At 40.7% G+C, this 20,383-nt stretch overlaps 1 protein-coding gene across 3 annotated transcripts in view; it reads right to left on the bottom strand.

Annotated features, from left to right (window-relative positions):
- Positions 1 to 20,383, bottom strand: part of GRHL2 (grainyhead like transcription factor 2) — a 156,236-nt gene that overhangs the window by 53,024 nt on the left and 82,829 nt on the right. For all 3 annotated transcript variants that reach the window (XM_057308103.1, XM_026495617.4, XM_057308102.1), the window contains exon 8: positions 9,479 to 9,573. In XM_057308103.1, the coding sequence (XP_057164086.1) occupies positions 9,479 to 9,573 (95 nt within the window). The remainder of the gene's footprint in view (positions 1 to 9,478; positions 9,574 to 20,383) is intronic.

The raw sequence follows: 20,383 nt of genomic DNA, 5'->3' as shown, positions 1-20,383 counted from the left end.
TGTTAAAATATGGATTATAGGGCCCTATCAACAGAGTTTCCAATTCAGTAGGTCTGGGGTGAAAGATCCAGGTATTTGCATTTCTAACTCTCCCCAGATGAGGTGGGTGATGCATGTGGAGGACCAGGCTTTGAGAAACCACTGCCTACAGCACTGACTTCATTCGTCAGTTCTTCCTTCTCTCGCCACCTCCTCAACCCTGCCTTCTTCTGTACTCTTCCTCCTGACCACCCCTTCCTTGTCTGGTCCCTCTTCCAACATCCTTAAATGGGGTGAGTCTAAAGTCCCATCCTTGACCCTCTCTTGCCCATGGTCCAATTCTCTCCGTGGCAATCTCCTCCTCTCTGGTGACTTTTATTCTCCTCTCTCTACAAACAACTCTGAACTTCTCTCCAGAGCTCCACAACTCCCTGCTCTTCTTGAGCTTCCACTCTGCATCTTCGAGCACCCTGTCCCGCCACCTGGCATGCCCTTCTGTCCAACTTCCCCAGACTTAAATTACAACTGACCCTTAAGACACAGCTCATAAGCCAAATCCTCCCCCATGTCCTCCCTGATCCCACAGAAAGGAGATCTCTAAGTGCTGGAGTATTTAGAAATGAAGTATAAATGTGTGTGTGTGTGTGTGTGTGTGTGTAAGAGAGAGAGAAAAGAGAAAGGAAATCTGGCAAATTATTAGCAATGAGTCAGTCTCAGTGAAGGGTATGTGGCATCAATTGTATTGTTTTTTTCAACCTTTCATTTGTAATTTTTTTAAGTAAAAAGTTGGGGACATTTTTAAATAAAAAATAGAGTTCTCTCCGTTTCCAGAACTTTCCTGGCACTTTCACTCTATTTTCATTAGAGTCTTTGTCACTCTTCCCCTCATATTACATTACTTACAGCTATGTCTTACTTCTCAACCTGGCCAAAATGCTCTCTGAGAGCAGACACTCTGCCCAGCTCATCTGTCCATGAATGTCTCCTGCCTAGACTAGCACACGATATGCAGCAGGCAAGCTGCTTCGAGGGAGTGACTGTCCCTTTGTCAGAAATAATGTAGAATATACTACTGCTAGATCCTCCCCATACAAAAAGGCAGTGCTGAAAGAGCACATGCTTTAGACAGTCCAAGGTGGGAGTTCCACCTCTGCTGTGTGTTAGCTGTGCGACTTGAGTTAAGCTAGCTAACCCCTCTGGGCTTCAAATTCTTCATTATTTAAATGAAAAATTATATCCACTTAAAATATGAATACTGCATAATGTATATAAAACAGCTGGCAGAGTGCCTAGTATATAGTAATCACGGAACAAATATTAACTGTGGTGCAGGTGCGTGTGCACGCGTACGCACGCACACACACATCAGCCTCTGAAATCCAAATCTGTAACTTCGTTCTCTGAGCACATACAAGAGTTCATGCATGGAAGTTAGAGAGCCCTAAACAGAGTTCAGTCCAGAAACATGGATACAATACATCCTAACCAAAGATCAGGCCGCTGATATCTTCAGTGAGATGCCTTCCACAGATTATTTCTTCTATATATGAATTAAGTCTAGCTTTATAGCTTTTCCTGCCATCCATTACCTTATAAAACTGGAACAAAGGCACGGCTTTGTTTAAGTTTAATACCAAAGACTCCAGCAAATGTTTACCTTTCCCTTCTAAAACTTCCTTCACCCACACCACGCCCCAGCAAACACATAAAAATGCCATTTGCCCTGCTTCGCAGTGTGGATCTTGACCTTTCAAGACCCCTCCCAGGAGCCTCCCCCAAACCTTGCTTTACTTTTACGACCAGGAAAGATGCCTTATAATATTCTCTAATCTTTCATTAGATGACTTGTTTTGTTTAAAATTGGGTCCTACTTAGACAAAAAACTGGGATGTAACTTTTTCTTAAGTAATATCTATCAACCTGATCTCATCCTAGACTGTCTTATAAGCAGAAAGAGAGCTCCCAGACTGCTAGCAGGGGGTTGGGGGAATGAACGAGGTCATGAACCCACAGGACATCAGGAGTATGGTCTTCTTTGGCCACTCCTTTGGTTTCTTTTTTCATCCTGAAAATCAATATTTACATTTCTTGTCTTCTCTCTTGGTGTCCAGTACTGGAATTTGGCAGAAAGAGAACACAGTCCATTTAGAAACATCCCCCTGGAAAGCAAGATTTGTCAAGACTATCAAGACTGTAATTTTCTAAGTGCTATGAGGTGGCCCAATAAAAACTGATTAAATATTTTACACCAAACAGAAGTAATGGAAGGGAGAGAGAAAGAAGGAGGGAGAGATACAATAAAATTGGGACCATTTAATGGATTCACCATGATCCGGTGAATTTCAAACCAGTCTTTCAATTAGCATAACCTTATTTTCCACAAAAAGAGACTGAATAATTTGCGATGTAAAAGATGGTTAGAACACTTCACATTTTCTCCAACTTACTACTTTTACAGAGGCTGTGATCAAAGCACCGATGTTTCTATGAGCCTGTCTTTTAAGCTATTAAAATTGAGATGATGAGGACAGAAAGCCTGTTTTCCCCATTCATTAGCAGCTGATGGAGCAAAGAGCTAGGCTCTGCTTGCTGACCACTAGTTGTACTTTGAAAAGACAGCATGGGAAGAGAAAGGGTTGACCCATCCAGAGAGAAAAGGAAGAACCCTGGACTTCATATGAACAGAGTAAGTTACCCTACATGACAGCTCTATTTATGTCTCATAATATGAAGGAATTCCTGATGCAGGCCACACCAAATATCCTCAAGTCCAAGGCAGCTGCAGGGCCATGCTGGGACATAAAAGGAACTTCGCTTTCTTCTTTAAGGATGGGTTTACAAATACAAGAGGTAACTTTTTACTCCCAACCTCCACTTGGATTTTCTGGCTCAACCAGCTGACTCATCTCACAGCACATCCATATTTCCACTGCTCAGACTGGTTCTCAGTTCTCATATGATATCCCCTTGGGATCAGAGGAAAATCAGACATAAAGGCAATAAATAAAAGGCACAAATATGAAGGGAAATAGGGCCCAGAAGAAATATAAGCATGCATCCCCTCAATTTGAATTTCCTCACAATTTCAAAAATTACATGGAAATCTCTTCCATAAATCCAGTTCACTTAAAGCATCCAAAGGGGCCCAAAGTTAGAGGAATCTACCTCTAAAATGAATATTGCTTACATGGAAATATTTGCTTCAAATTTAGTAGATTGGGAACTGTGGGCTTTCGTGTACTAGATTTCTTACATTGCAGACATAAAGCTAACAGCCAATGTGTGCCTTCTGCAACCTTCATTTTCTCTAATAATAATCACCGTTCTTGCTTCGAATTTTTTTATGTTGTGCTTCCTGCATGGTATTGCAATAAAGGGAAAAGAACTGTCTTCATGGTTCATAACAGTGTCATAACACATGACAGAAGAAAAAGTAGAAAAGAACAGTGTACAGAAATAATGTATATGAGTATGAAAATGAAATTCAGTACACCAGAAAAAGGAGCTAGAGAGAAGTGAGGAACGTGGGGTACAAATGTATCACACTATGGTGAAGAAGTTACATTACAAAGCATGTGCTGATCTTTAATTAATACAAAGTGAGGTCATGATTATGCAAACGAGATCACTAATGTTAGGTTAACACACACACACACACACACACACACACACACACACACACTCAGTTGAACAGTCCTCAGTCCCATATTCATTCTAATCAATAATACGTACGATTAGATAATGTACACCAGGGCAACCAAAGACAGGCACAGGGAGAGACCTGTGTGCTAGAAGTACCAGGCCAGTGAGACCATCTTCACTGGTGGGCAGTAAAGAGACAGAGGGTGGCAAAAGCAAGGTGACGTGACTGAACCGCTTTACTCAAGGAGATGGGGCTGATCATTTGTTTTCTTTTTTTCTGGACCTGTACTCCATAAACTTCTTTGAGAAGGAAAATCATAGCATGCTTTGGTCTTAAAAGAAAAAAATGCAGTTCCCTCTCTTGGGATGATTAAGAGCATGGACTCTGGACTCTGAGGGACATATGTTTAAAAAGTCCATCTTATCCACTTGCCTAATCTCGCAATGCCTGGTATGTAGAAAGTTGATATTTAGTGGAATCAGAACCCGACAGACATAGGAAAATGATCCATGACGTCTCATAGCCTCTCTGCTCCCCACCCTACCCTGATCAGGTCTCAACCCTGACCCCCACTCAATCTCAGCACAAAACGTTGTTGACAGGGATAAAAACATATGCCTCATCTGTGTCCTTGACCCCTTCTAAAATTGCAACAACTTCCTGTCTAAGAGTTCCTCCCTGAACCCCAAAATGCAGGAAGAACATTCACTGCTGATATGGCAGAGCAGAGGGCTAGACCAGCCAATTGCCCAAAGCCCTTCCTGCAGCTCTGCACAGAGAGGGGAAGGAGGCATGGGGTAGGCATTCCAGAGGGTAATCACTGCTTCTGCAGACAGAGGTGACAGGCAGCAAAGAGGAACCCAGGAGAGACAGAAGTTCCTATTATTGAATTATTATAGATCCTTAAAAAAATCAGAGATGGGAGACAGGGTGGTAGTAGGTGTATCTGACTGCTTGATTATTTAGCAGAGCTGGTATTGAGGAAGGAGGAACATTTTTACTGGATCAAGATCATTCCAAAGGCTTGGGTGCAGAGGGATTAAAAAAGACTTCATGGGAAGAAGCTTCCTTCATCTTAGTTTATAAACAATAAGAAGGGTAAAGATAGAAATGGGGGAAAAGGGGGAATTGCTGTGGTGTTCCAGTGGAAAGACACAAAAAGGAAACTTGTTCCTCAAAGCACTAAGTAGCATCTTAATGCTCAAGTAATTGTCCGTGGTCACATGAGAGAGGCCTTTGTAGCACATCGAGGTTGGTTTAATCTTGCAATCACGGTGAAAAGAGAAAACGGCACTGGACAAAAATAAGGGGCCCGGTTTTCAAGAATCTCTTTAGAAATCTGGGAGAAAGGGGAGTCTATAATTAGGGTTTGCGGCATTCCTGCCCTGGGGGTGATGTCATTGCCTGGAGAAGGGCAATGCTCAGTGCCAGGAATCTGAGCTCACTGCTCTTCAATAATTCAACAGGGTCTTGCATGGGAATGCCTCATTTTGAAGATTAGCGAGCAAGAAATCTACTTTGTAGATACCAATGTTTGGCTAAGGGAAAAAAGAAAAATTGAAAGGACCTTGTAAATGGGAGTCATGTGAAGAATGTAGCACTGTGATCTTCCCATTAGAATCACAGGATCGGACCCTAATACTCCTGTCAACCCTTCCCTGCTCCCCTTCCTGCCATCTGTCCGCTGAGGAAACTGAAGCTCAGGAGGGGAAAGGCACAAAGCCGGCTCTTCCAGGGACAGGACTGGTCCCCGGCTGCCTGAACTCTGTTACAGGGCTGTTTCTTCTATTATCACCCTGTGCTCCGTCCACCCCATCCATTCCCGCTCTGTAACAGAGAGGACACTGAGACCCTCACCCACCCAGATATCGCCTGAGTCTTTCTCAGGGACCCAGGGACACCAGTTCCTGCTACCTGAGCTTCCAGACTGCACAGACCCTGAGGGGAAAAGAATGTTCTGTTGAAGACTATCTCTGCTGCGTGTGTCGTTGCGCAGAAAGGCACTGGGGCACAACCGGCCAAACCGGTTCTGGGTGGAAGAACACTGATCGTTCTGCCAGAACCATGCTGCAATTGAGACTGAGAATCTGGAGCTAATCCCTAGACCGCATTTTAACTAATAGTTTTAACACCTTCCCTAGCCCAACTTCTTCACAACCTTTCCTTTCTTCTATTCATGCTAAAGGAGAGCTAGAAATAAAATGTAAGGTGGCAACAAAAGAAAGAAGTAGGAACTGTGATCTAGAAAAAGCCATAAACCTTTATCATCAGGTCTTAATTATACAAATGTGGTAAGACTACCAAATACCAGACTGTTTTTTTTTAACGAATGTCCCAAAACTTAAATCTCCAAATAAAAGCTATCCTTTCACACAGCGATGACAGGAAAACATATGGTTTTCTCAAATGATGCTGCTGTGACTCAACGTATATTTGTAGTGTTTCTTCTGACATTGCTGTCTTTAAAGCTGGTCTTGTGCAAGACGAATCTCATTTTTAACCGTGGAGTTGTGTTTTCCAACTGGTTGATATGTATTTATATTTGTACCCAAGTGATTTCTGATGTTTTTCTTTAAACATCTTCAAAGATCAAGATTTGCCACCATCACGAGCATTCAAAAGGCCACAGCAACTCTCTTGAACGGTGCCAACACAAGCTGACCTGGCCTGCTGCCAAAGGCCTGGAAGGAACCAGGGAATGCTGGAGGGGCTTCTGGCCCACTCCTCTCTGACATACTGTGTCAACCTCCACTGGGTCACTACTTTCCCCAACTTTGACAACCAGTGAGGATGTAAACTGCATATTCAGTTGTTTAGGGGGTGTGGTTGAGGCATAAAAACTCAAATGTCCTTGAGGACCAGGTAAGGAAAGTTCCAGAATGGAAAAGACTAGAAAAAGTATTAAGAAGAACAGCCACTACCTCACAAGAGCCACTCATCGCCTTGCAAATGCTTGGGCTCATGGGTGCCAGAATCTCATTATCCAAAATAATCTGGAAGCCTAGATTTTAAAAAAAACCATAATCTCCTGATTATGTAAATGTGGCAAAAAAATTTTTAATTGAAATATAAACATAAATGTGTGATACACACACACACACACACACACACACACACACACACACACACTCACATTCTTTGGGCCACATGAAAACTGTAGGTCCTAACTTTGCGTCCTCTGGCCATGTAAACCAAAATAACATGTGACACTGAATGGAGCCCCAGCCTCGAAGCCCACAGAAGATTTCTCTGTGGATGTTAAAAATAGGAACTTGAAGGCAAGTACAACGGCTCCTGAGAAGTCCACCTTATGAAAATCACAACTCTTCTGTGAGAGGGACACTTTCGCTTCTTGCTTTGTTGAAACTGTTTCCTCAACAGTCACACAGCTTTGTTTTTGCAATCTGCTTATTCTAAAGACAATATTTTATTTTATTTTTTAAGGATTTAGTCACTTATTTTGAGAGAGAGAGAGTGCATGTGCGTGCGAGCGGGGGGAGGGACAGATGGAAAGAATCTCAAGGAGACTCCCCACCAAGAATAGAGCCTGCTGTGGGGCTTGATCTCACAACCCTCAGATCATGACAAGAGTCAGACGCTTAACCAAATGAGCCACCCAGGCTCCCCTAAAATCAATAATATTTTAAAGAAATACTTAGGGTGTACAGGTTGAACAAAAAAACATTCTTGCCTCCTTAATGAAGTGAATTTAACTTTCATGGTTTTTCTTTTTAAAAAATCCTTCCAGTAGTTTGGGGGAAATTATTATTTTTATTACTTATTGATTAACTCAGACTGCATACAACTGCAACAACCAAGTAACAGTCACTAAAAGTATATATTAAACAAACAAATTTTGCTCCAATAAGCAATATAAAATAGTGTCCACTGTCATTTGTCAAAGTCTACGTGAGCTTAAACTTGTCAGCCTGGAACAACACACATGCACAACCGCACACACTGAAAGAAGAAAAGTGAGCTCCTACCTATGGGAAATGAGCGATAGCATCTGAACTGGGCTAAAAGAAAGGTCAATTCAACCCCCATTTGACTACCTTGCTGGTTCAGCACAGAGCCTCCATCATTTAAGCTGTCCCTTCTGGTTAGGCATTTTCTTTAACAGGCCTCCCTGACACATTCACTCCCTAGCCCTCACTGTCACAGACGGCCTGATGATGAAAACTGGGGCTATGACGGTGGTTCACATTTATAGCTTGCTTTCCAGTGACAAGGCACTTTCGACGATAGGATCCCACCGACTTCCTGAGCCCCGTGCTCTCCACTTGGTGGGCCTGCCTCTCACCTCTCACACTGCTGGAGGGTTACTGGATCCCCTGTCCCCTCTCCCAGAGCACCAAATCTTCGCCCATCATAACCCCAGCACAAGAGATGGTGCAGCAGAGACAACTGGAACAGTGCTGTGTCTGTATGTGGGAGGGAACTGAAGCCCAGGGAGGTCAGACGGCTTGCTAAGGACTCCAACCCCCGCCCATGGTGCCATTGCACAAGCGGCCTTTCATTATCTACCCCAGTCATCTAGCCTGAGAGTGGGGCATGAAGACAGAGCACAAGGTTTGCACGAGGAACTTTTAATGGAGGCAGAGTGAATCGCGGAGACAAACTTCCCCTACAGTTCTGTGTGGGACCTGACCTCCCACCCATTGCAAGGCCTACTTCCTTCCCTTGGATGCACTGAGCCACTGGAACATTCTCCAGGCTGTTCTGGCACTCTGTTGCTGCTTACCCATTTGGGTCACCTTTCTTGGGCCTAAAGCCAATTTCACTTACATTGTTTCATACCTGAGTGAAATGAGACACTGAGCAATTCTTCTTCTTCCATAACTCATGCCCACAAACTCCCATCCAGTTTCCTTTCTCACCCAGCCTTCCTCCTGCTCGCAGACAATGAAGCATTGAAGGGAACTGTTTACATTGACCTTTTCATTAGTTTGAAGACAGAGTCTTCTAACACCCTCCTAAATGGTACATAACTGAGAGAGAAAATAAGCTTAGGTTTCATCTGGAACCTTCTTTTAAGTGAAAAATAAAGATCAAAGATCAGAAGTAAAGAACACAGGTGAGTGAGCGTAAGCAGAAAGTCTGTAATGTTCATCAAATCAAAGAGACTCACGTCTGGAAAGCAAATCTGAGTATCAGGAAGTCTTACTTTTTTACCCAAATCAGTGTGGTGGTGGATGTCTATCCTCAGGGCACAACTTGCCAGAGATTTTACTGCTGCACTCTCTAACCATACTGGCACCAGAGAAAAACAGGAAGAGCTAAAGCAGTCAGCATGAAAGACTTGGCTCAAGGTCATGGCAGTGGCTATACTGCACGGAGTGAAGGTCAGAGACCTGCAGCCCTGCTTTCTGTACCTCTCCCTCAACCAGGGTATGCCTGGAGGACTCATGGGGTCAGAGGTCTGCCCAGTCACTTACCTATGGAGACTTTAGCTCTGAACACTTTCCTGCCTCTAGAAGGCAGCAGTCAGTGCTGTCTGGGGGAACGGGCAGTGCAGGTGAAAAAGGTTTTCTGGCCCAGCCTTGCCAGCCCCACAGGCTAAAATGAAGCATGGGGAGCTGGAGGATTTGGGAGGGACATGCAGCTTGGCCCGTCCTGCAGGAGGCCACAGCAAAACACGCACACCCCCTTTTCTCTTTTACCCCCAAAGGCAATTTAACATAACTGAATGTGCATAACTTCTAGAGAAAGATAACAGGTTCAGTTCCTTTTTTCTTGGCTCGAGTTAACAGATCTTCCCTACTTACAGAGGCTTTTGTGAAAGAATCATCTGCAGAGAATGGTGGCCTTATTCAAAAGGCACGAAAAATGAATCAATACTATTTTTCCACTCACCTTCGCCTCTTCATTCACGTCCCAGGTGAAGGAAACAGCATTATATGCAATCTCTTCGATGTTTCCAATCGTATTAAAGCTCTCCTTGTAATCAGCTGTAACATTGAAAAAGAAAAAGGTTTTAAGAAAGTAAGGGTTACTAAAGTGATATGTACTGAACTGTCACTTTCCAATGGGGAGAATTTAAACTTTGCCTACTCTTCCCGCTGACTCTCAGCAAGTTAAGGATTTGTGCTTGCTGATATTCTTGTACTAATATTTACTCTGTAAGAATGTTCCTCTATTAGAAAAGTAAATCTAGGTGAAGCAATGTTCCTAAGAGATTTGTCTATTGGTTTCATTTTTTTACGAGGTTTATAAAATTATTAATTTTTTCCCCTCCTGAATCCTTTGCCACCTCCCCACTCCCTTGCCTACTCACTTTCCTGCGGCTTAAGTTTGCTGGAAGTGCCACAGTATTCCACAGGGATTGTTCCGTAGAATAGAATATGGTCTTTATCAGCCGGGCAGTGTCGGCAAGACTTCAGAAATTCCAGGAGAGTGCAGGCAAACCGTTTTTATTTCTTTTTGCATTTAGGCAGTGTTGGGTTAATCATACTCAGCTCACTATCACCACTTGTCCATTCAAAGCCCTCTCTTATTTCGTTGTTTAGGTAGTATTTATGTATTCATTTTTACCTCCACTATCCTCTCCCACAAACACAACACCTATCGATGTGTTTGCTATATACTCTTAGGAAATAAGTTGGGTTGATTTGCCTGTGTGCATAGCTTTTATTTTCAAAAATTGTGTTGTGCAATGGTTAGAGTGGCCAGATTTAGTGATTATTTGGGATATACTTATCCTGAAAAAGTACCTGTTGTTTGTCAGTCACTCAAATTTGACTGGGCACCCTCTATTTTATCTGCAACCCTAGCTATCTCTTCAGATCTAATCACATTGCTGGCTGCATGCTTATTTCTAACATCAGCTGCACAGAATTCCGTGGTAACCATCGGCCACTATTTACTTATCCCCTCTCTCCGGATACAGACCCTTCGGTGGTCTCCAGCTTTCTGATACACAGACTACACTGCCTTATTTATTATGGTCTCCACTGTCACTGCCTTACTTGGCATTAAGGTCTGGACATGATATTCCTAGTTTTAATCCTCACTACCTCCAGAGTGTTTTAGCTTATGCTTACCATCTGGATTTGTACCCCCCTCTCCTTCTGGCCTACCTCGATTCTGTGCTGCATAAACATCGGCCGTGTCCTGCCTGCCTAGCATCATCTGCTTTCCTTTGAGGTCTGGTTCATTCAAAATGTGGTCACGTAATCACAAACATTCTTTCTCTCAAAGCTCCCATCGTTATTTTGCTAAAATGAAACTCAGATGATGTGCTTTTTATAATTTTTTTTATAAGACTAAAACTTACACTATGACCTGTCGTGTCCTTCACAATCGGGCCTGGATATGTCTCTGTGCCCTTCACATTTCAGCCCCACAATGGGGGCCAGAGGAAGATTCAATTCTATGATACTTGGAGGTCTTTTTGTTTATAAAATCTTTCTGAATATTTTTCTTACTGAGGAAGGACAGGAGCTAGGTATTATGACTGACTTCCAGGATGTATAAAGTGGTCGTTGTCTACAAAATCTGACATAGTTCTGGCCAAATGGTCATTTCCTCAAGCTGTGTCCTTCTAAGCTGCCGTGTCACTGCAGGGCTGGTAGCTTCTTGAGGCTTGAACAAGCTATGTTAATGCTGGGCCATTTTGAAGTCTGCTTTCCTAAAGTTCACAGATCTGATCATTTTTATCCATTTCCTCCTCATTTATTATAAAATCTAAGTTCATGGGATCCTTAATCAAGATTTTAACTACTTTCTTTTAGTAATACACCTCATTGTGCTTGTGTGAATTAGGTTGAGAGAAGCAGTACTCCTATCTGCTGTTTCTATCCATGATATAAATAATAATAAAACAAAGTCCATAATAATAACAGATCCATATTAATCCATAATAAAATAAAGTCAGGTTGATTTGGTTTTCTTCTTATTACCAGGACCTGGATTGAAGGCTAATCCCAGAAAAACTTACTTAATGTTCTCTCCAGAACGGCCCTCCAGACCCATTCTCTAGAATGAGTTGTGCCAATAGAGACTTCCGTCAGAATACTATTTCCCTTTTTTCTCACCAAATTTCTCCCCTTTTTTTGACAATCCAATGGGTACAAAGTGGTATCCTACTGACGTAATATTTGCATTTCTTCTTTCACTTGTGAGTTCAAGCATCTTTTCACATCCAGGATAGCTAACCAGGTGTCTGTTTATATAAACTGCCTGTTCATGGCTTCTGTCCACATTTCTATTGGTTCCCTCAGGGAAACTTTAAAGCAAAATTATGTATCTTACATTTTAAATAAAGCATACACACTGTAATACAAAAGCCTGTGTGTTCACCATAGTTAGACAATCTACTCATCCACAACCAACCACTAAAAACACATACATGCAGAACTTCATGTCTTTCCTACCTCAGTCTCTATCTCCCTTTCTCCAAAATACATAAATATTTTTACACAATATTGGAACAATTATTTTTGTTTTTTCCCCCTTAATACTTCTTCAGCATCTTTCCAAGTCAATAAATAAATGTGCGGAAAATACTTATAGTTGCCAAATACAATTATATTGAATTTTAAAAAGTGCCATAACTTTATTTTGCTCTTGTTGGTCACTTAAATGATGTCGTACTTCATTTAATTATCTTTATGGCTAAATATTCACACATACTTCATTATTTCATTAAGATATATTCTTAGAAGTGAAAGGCCATTGTATTTTTAAGGCCCTTAATTCATTTTGTCAAATTGTTCCTGGAAAGGTTGAAACAATACATATTCACAATAACAGTGTATGAGTTCCTGTTTCCCCAAACCGTGTTTCTTTCCAAAATGATATGCAACATGTGGTACCTCATTATTTTAATTTGCAATTCCCTAATTGCAAAAGAGATAGAACAGCCTTTCCTTTACTGTCTGGCTCTTTGTGTTTTTTATATTCTTTCTCTTTGTTTTTAAAATTTATTCATTTATCACAACAGCTTCTTGTTCTATCCATTGCTCATTTTTCTCTTAGGGTATTCAAATTTTCTTATTGATTTTAAAGTAAATACCTAAAGCTAAGAGATAAAATAGAAAGCAAAGAAAGACAGTTTCATACCCTACAAATTTAGAATAAGGCTTTATGGCTTTATTTAGGATGATTTAAATGCAAACCTGTGCTTTCAGCAGGCCAGCCAATCTCTTAAAATTCTGAAGGGAGAAGTAGACTGTGAAATTTAAAGGAAGTGAGTTCCCTAATTCTTCATACCTATTTGTTTTAAAAGCCAGTCTTGTAATTTTGTTTTGAAGTTTTTAATAAGCATTTTAACAGCTTTTAGTAAGTTTTTAATAAGCACTTTTTAAACAGCTTTAGGTCAATTGTAAATTTAAAAAACAAATGTCATATTTAGAAATAAAGATAAACCAAAGCGGTTTGGTCACACACTTTGACCAAGGATTTTAAAAACAAATGCATTGCAAATACAAATACAATGCTTCCTGGGTCCCCTCATCTGGCACAGGGCCTCTCTCAGTTTCTATCATACTCAGTTCATCAGCAAATACATTGAACAAATATGTACTGTGTGTCTGCTATGTGCCAGGCAGTGTCATCACGCTGGGGAAACAGCAGGAAACAAGACGAGGTCCCTGATCATGTGGCTTTTATAGTCCAGTAGGAGATAGAAAATAAATAAGCAGACAAATAAATAAATGAACAACACAATTAAGTTTAATAAGCTTTTTTATGCCAATAACAAAAAACTAAAAGACTGGCAAGGCTACTTTTTACTGGGTGGTTAAATTACCTTGTTTATTTCCTTTATACCATGTGCCAATATTTTATTTATTTGTTTACTTATTTATCACCAGCATTTCCCATTAGCTATTTGCTCTTAAATACCACTGTTTTTTCAGTGCTTACCATCATACAGATAAAACGCATTCCACACATTTGTTGAATAAATGGGTAAGGGAATGAATGAATGTATCCATGAGCATTCTAAACCAAAAATGTAACAAAGAGACTGATGTCATGCCTTTTCCTTTCTTTTTAAAAATTTTATTTATTTATTTATTTATGAGAGAGAGAGAGTACAAGGGGGGGTGCAGAAGAGGGAGAGGGAGAAGCCGACTCCCCGCTGATCGGGGAGCCTGACATGGGGCTCGATCCCAGGACCCTGGGATCATGACCCGAGTGGAGGACAGATGCTTAACTGACTGAGCCACCCAGGTGCCCCATGCCTCTTTCCTTAACCTTATGCAATACAAGAAATGTCCCGCTCATCTTTAGTCTCTAAGCCATTCCTAAAGAAGGTAAATAGCTCTGCTATCATTTATAACTATGAAAGTTTTCTAAAACTAAACAGCTTATGCACATTGATGTTGTTTTGTCCACGTGCTTTTTTGTCCAATGAATAAAATGCTAATAGATATAGCTCCCATTTCTGAAAACCGTATTAATATTTGCTTCAAGGCTGTAACTCATGGTATAGAAGCAGAAACTAAGCAGTCTGTTGTTAAGCCTTCCTTATTTCCTCAAGAAAGTTTTTCAAACCCAAATTTTGTAAATGTTGATACCTGTTCAACTAGTAAAAGGAACTGTGCTGAGCTCGTGTAATAAGCTTTGTTTCCTAGGGCTGCCATAACAAACTACTGCAGACTTGGGAACTTAGAACAACAGAAATTAACTCTCTTGCAGTTCTGGAGGCCAGATGTTCCAAATCCAGGTGTTGGCAGGTTGCTTCCTTCTGGAGACTCTGCAGGTTGACAGGCTCCATGCCTCTCTCCTAGCTTCTGGTGCTTGCTGGCAATCCTTAGTGTCCCTCGACCTACGGACCCATCCCTCTAATCTCTGCCTCTGTCTTCACATGCTGTTCTCTTCTGTGTCTCTGTGTCTGTTCCCCTCTTCTCTACTCGTCTAAGGATTCGTCATTGGATTTAGGGCTCACCCGAATCCAGGATGATTTCATCTTGACCTTAACTTAATCACATCTGTAAAAATCTTTTTCTCAAATAAGGGAAAGGTCCTAATTCTTTGCCAAATAAGGTCCTATTTATAGGCTCTGGGAGTTAGAACATGGGCAAATCATTTTTGAAGGTCACCATTCAACCTCCTGCACCTGGGATTCCCTTCTTTGACTACAAGTCAGGTGATTTGAGTGTATGGCTTTATTCCTGCACGAGAGCCACCACAGCTGAAAAGTAATCACTCAAAAAAAATCATAAAGCACTTAATTATGAACATATTACATTTTGAATGGACTTTCTTCCCCCTAAAAGATGACAAGGCAACATAAAAATTACATGTTTTGTATCCTGGTTTGTAAATATCTATACTAACTAACATCTACTTAGTGAGAATGAGGATATAAATAGGAAAATGGCTTAGATGTTTCCAAAACCCGGCATGATGGAAAAAAATTGGCCGAAACAGGTTTCTAAAAAAAAATGTATGCCAATTTAATCTGAATTTTAAAGGTAGTTCTTACTAATCTTAATAATTTATACACAAAAGAACAACCCTAAAGTATACAACCTGAAGCATCGAAAAGAATGAAACCATGAAAGAAGAAATGGGAGTCTATCTAATGAAAATGAAGTTTATCTCGTTGTTAATGTCATGTGGCTGGTGACAATCAAACTTTTCAGGGTCCTATCTAAGGATGTGTGTGTCCTTGAAATGTCAGAATGAAGTGTATGGGAATGCAAAGCCATATACATTCTCTAGAGCCTGTTAGGATACTCCCCAGAGTTGTAGAATGGGTATTTCTGGATTCCCAAAGGTTATAGGCTTGTGTGGATGTTCTAGAACAGTGCTTCTCAAATGTTGGGATGCATCAGAATCACCTGGAGGGCTTTGGTAAAATGTAGATGTCTGGGCTCCCTCCCAGAGATTATGATTCAGTGGGTCTGGGATGTGGCAAAGAATGTGCCATTCTAACAAGCTCCGAGATGGGGCTGATGCTGCTGGTCTGGGGTCTACACTTTGGGTAGCACTGTTCTAAGGCAGACTGAAATGACTGAATCCTCTGGGCGCACCTGATTCAGACCACATATAGTCTTAGAGAAAGCAACATCTGGCACTGAGGTCCTCTATCAATTATCGATGAAATCTAACAGATTGTTCTTTTTCCTCAAAGATTTCCCCTCGGGTGAACACAAACCACACATATAGGAGAACCAGGCAGTTACATATATGGTGAGCCCTGAGTGCCACCTGCTCCAAGATGTCTGCTTGCTCTCATGCCTGGAATCCCATCCTGAAACACCCATTCCCTTGGGTAAGGATATCATCATCTCGTGACATTAAAATGCAAATGCTCTTGTGATAATAGTAAGTGTCACAAATCAAGAGCTTACTGAGTGCCAAGCCTGTGCCAAGTCTTTTACCAAAATTGCCTCATCTCTGTGAGGTAGGTGTCAGCATCCTCCTCCTACAAGGAAGTTAAGTGGCTTGTAGAAAATCACATGGCTGGTAACTGGCCAACCTGTGATTTGAATCTGGGTCTGTCTCATGCTAAAGGTCATAGTATTAATCACTGCCTATATTTATCTTGCAAATTAAATAATAAATTGTCACCAGATATTAATACCTTATCGAGAAAAATCACAGCACATCCTGCACGGCAACTAGCTGGGAGAGAAGCACTTGGGGAAGTTCCATGAGGCAGAGACTGCACATTTTGGGACCACTATAAATTCCTTGACAAAGCAGGGCAGGGTTGGGTGCTGCAGTGGAAAGGAAGCAAAGAGAGCATCTCCATATAGTGAAGGCACCGTGAAGATTAAAGAAAAGTTCAAAAGTTAGCCCTTCTGAGAAAACAAGAGGTTTGAGGAAGAAAGATGACAAACTACAGTGTCTCAGTGAAGGGTTGCTGAGCATGGGTGAATGAACAGTGCTTTTCACATATGTTTCTGGCAAGTCACATTCTGTAGGGAAATTATGGGATTTAATTCTATTTTAACTGCTATGGAAAGCATGATGGTGAATCCTTTTGCTGTCTTATTCTTTCATTTTTTTGTATATAATCGGTGGTCTGTTAATAGGTTTTTAGACTCAGACTTTGGTAGGTTGAGTTTGCTTCAAACTGTGTGTAACTGTGATTCTGGAATGCTGTCAAAGGAACTCTTAATTCCTTCACCTTAATTACGCTTCACGTGCTTGGTAAATTATAACTATCCCTTTTAATTATTTTTTGTATATATTGTTGGAGATTAAAAGGAATGGTATAATTAATATAAAAATTGTTGCTCTTCCAAAAGGTATGGATTCTGTCTGGACTAGTGAAATAATGAGCCTGGAATGCTGAAAATGGCTCAGGGCACGACTGCCAATTCAGTGTGCTACACCGCACCCTAAGAAGATGTTGTTGTTGTTTTGTTTTGTTTTGTTTTGTTTTGTTTTTAAAAAGCCAGAGATTTGAGGTAGTTTATATTTGGGGTTGGGACATACAGAGGCTCAATTTACAGGGCGATGCCCAAAACATACAAAGAAAGGACATTGGGGGTGGAGACAACACCAACCAGAATTTAATTTCTGTCCTCCTCTCAACAAGCCCTGTGACCTTGAGTGAATTGTGGAAGCTCTCTGAACCTGTATTCCCTCAACTACAAAAGAGAGACAATATCTGGAGCAACAGGTTTAGCGCCCGACTCCTGGGTTCAGCTCTGGTCCTCAGTTTCAGCTCAGGTCCGTGATCTCGAGGTCATGGGATCGAGCCCCTTGTCGGGCTCCAAGCTTAACGAGGAGTCTGCTGGGGTTTCTCTCTCCCTTTCCCTCTGCCCCTCCCCGTGCTCGCACTCTCTCTCTAAAATAAATAAATCTTTAAAAAGAGAGAGAGAGAAGAGAGAGACAATATCTAAGAACAAACCCTGCTAGTCCTTTAGTGGGTGAGGGGAACAACACTGGTCCCTACTCCCCCATCCCACCAGTCCTCAAACATCTGCTTCCCTATGTCTGCAAAAACCAAATAGAATCAGCTCAAATTCAGGAAACACTCAAGGGTCATTCTAGAAGTATTCACTCTGACTTAAAATAGGTAGAATAAATAAACCCTAGTCCAAGTAGGTTTTGAGATTTTTTTTGTTTTTCAAAATTAAAGAAGCAGCTTCTTAAAGCCTGGATGACTCATAAGAACTCTAATGAGTCCATTATATTCTTTACCATGCTTTTCCCTAGTCAGAGGTAACCTGGGTTTCCTTAAGTGTGTTGACACTCAAGCTGATTTTTAGAGGCTCTGAATGTATTTCCATCATTTGGTCCTGGCCCCTGAGCAAATAATAGAATCAGCCACCAATTTTTGAGAGCCAAGTGTGTGCTAAATATACATACTTCACAAACATTACCTCACACAATTCTGATCAGTAGCTTTTTAAATTATCCTTACTCTGTAGACTAGAAAACATGCAAACATGTTAAGCACCTCCCCTCCCTGATAATCACTCATTTTTTAAGCCGCCAAGCTGGGACTGGAACACAAGAAGTTCTGTCTACATACAAAGTCAGAGCCCTTTGATTTCTGTGATGTACGACCTTTCAAATGAGCACCTTTCCACACATAATCTAGAAAAACAATGGCTGAAATTATGAAAACATCATTTGTGACTCATAGAAGGTGACTAGTATCAAGTGACTTTGATACTAAAACTGGAATTAAAATATTATTCCTGTTTACTTTTCATGGTTGATTTTATTACCTTCACAGACATTATTTAAGAAGGAATCTTTCTTGCAATTCTCCCTTTGAACAAAACCTAATATTTTATTTGTGTTTGATTCACCCTCGGTTTCTAGCAAAGAAATTTATAAACCAATGTTCTAGCTTTCAACTGTAGTGACAACAAACTTACAGTAAGGAAAGCACTTTAACTGTAGCCTATTACTGTGTTCCATGTATGTTGGTATTTTTTATTCTATCTGATCCTCTTTTTTTTTTTTTTTTTTTTTTTACAAACGCTGGTCTTGATCGGGAAACTTGATTTCAAACTGAAAGTAAGTCATATCCTATGTGTAGACACACAAACTCATATGCGTATATAGTACCTATATATGCACTACAGCTTCTGGCTCCGAATTTAAATAAGCTTGGTTGGGCTTAAAATTAAGCTCTTCCCATTAGTCTATGTAATTTACTGAGATTTAACTTCAGTCTATTTTTAACTCAAACTCTTTTGTCTCTTGAAAAATAGTGCATGGTACTTTCTGACAGTTTGCTGAATGAATGAAGACATGAGTAAGTGCTTTGGTAAATAATTTATTCTTGTATAAGGCATGAAGTACTCATGTTTAATTTTAGTTGTTCATTTTTCATCTTCTTACTTAATATTCTAACACTCTTAGAGGTAGGTGTGGGGACAAGAAGTTATAGGCACACAGGATTACAAGTTAGTGCCCACAGTGGCCAATGGACAGTAATCATCTCAGACCTACAAATGGGGCTCCATCCCCCCAGCACAACAGTCCCCAACATTTTATCACCCCGATGATATTTTCAGACACTGTAAATTCCCAGTTAAAGCAACTCTGACTTATAAAAGAGAACTGAACTCTTTCTCAGATGACGGTACTTTATCATTGGTAAGAGACCTGAGAACTGCCATTCTATGAGAAGATATTCCAGTCTCTCTCAAAGACCTATTCTAGTGTCTTCAATGTTGGAAATAAGTTTCAAATACATACAATTGTATATTTGAGTTGTGGACTGAAGAAATTCAAATAAAAGAAATGACTTTTTGGTAACTGGTGGTTCAGGACACAGACACATTACAAGAACTGTAAATCCTCACATGGATTATCTTCTGATAAATCTGAACCACAAACCCAATCCCTCTAGCTGCTCAAATTCCACTAAGACTAACCTCCATTTTTAAAAAATTTTAATTCCAGTGTGGTTAACATACAGTGTTATATTACTTTCAAGTGTACAATATAGTGATTGAACAATTCTATATATTACTCAGTGCTCACCAAGATAAGTGTTCTCTTAATCCCCTTCACCTATTTCACCCATCCCCCCACCTCCCCTCTGGAAACCATCTGTTCACTTTAGTTAAGAGTCTGTTTTTTGGTTTCTCACTTTTTCCCTCTGTTTTGTTTCTTAAACTATGCATATGAGCGCATACAGATTTTGTCTTTCTGACTGACTTATTTTGCTTAATATTACACTCTCTAGATCCATCCATGTTGCTGCAAATGGGAAGATTTCATTCTTATTTATGGCTAAATAATATTCATATATATATATTCATATATACACACACATACACACACAAACACCCCATCTTCTTTATCTGCTCATCTATCAATGGACACTTGGGCTGCTTCCATAATTTGTCTACTGTAAATAATGCTGCAATAAAGACAAGGGTGCATATGTCCTTTTGAATTAGTGTTCTCGTATTCTTTGGGTAAATACTCATTAGTGCGGTTACTGGATCATACGGTAATTCTATTCTTAATTTTTTGAGGAACCTGCATACTGTTTTCCACAGTGGCTGCACTAGTTTGCACTCCCACCAACAGTGCACAAGGGTTCCTTTTTCTCCACATCCTCGCCAACACTTGCTGTTTCTTGTAGATTCCCCTCCCTTTTCAACCTCCCCAGCTAACCCCAGCTACCCAATCACACACACTAAACCGGTTACCAGACATAGGAGAGTGAGTCTGTTAAGTGTGTAACGGGTGCAGGGTGAGGGGACTGCACGAGCTATTCTAGTTTGTTACATGAATGATTTCTGCATTAACTGCTACTTGAATCACTCGTGCTGCTATTCCTGTTTATTTATTTTCCACCAATTATTAGAGGATTTAGATATC

This window comes from Ursus arctos, unplaced genomic scaffold, assembly GCF_023065955.2.
Source record: "Ursus arctos isolate Adak ecotype North America unplaced genomic scaffold, UrsArc2.0 scaffold_6, whole genome shotgun sequence".
NCBI lineage: Eukaryota > Metazoa > Chordata > Mammalia > Carnivora > Ursidae > Ursus > Ursus arctos.
This window is presented reverse-complemented; position numbering and strand designations above follow the sequence as displayed.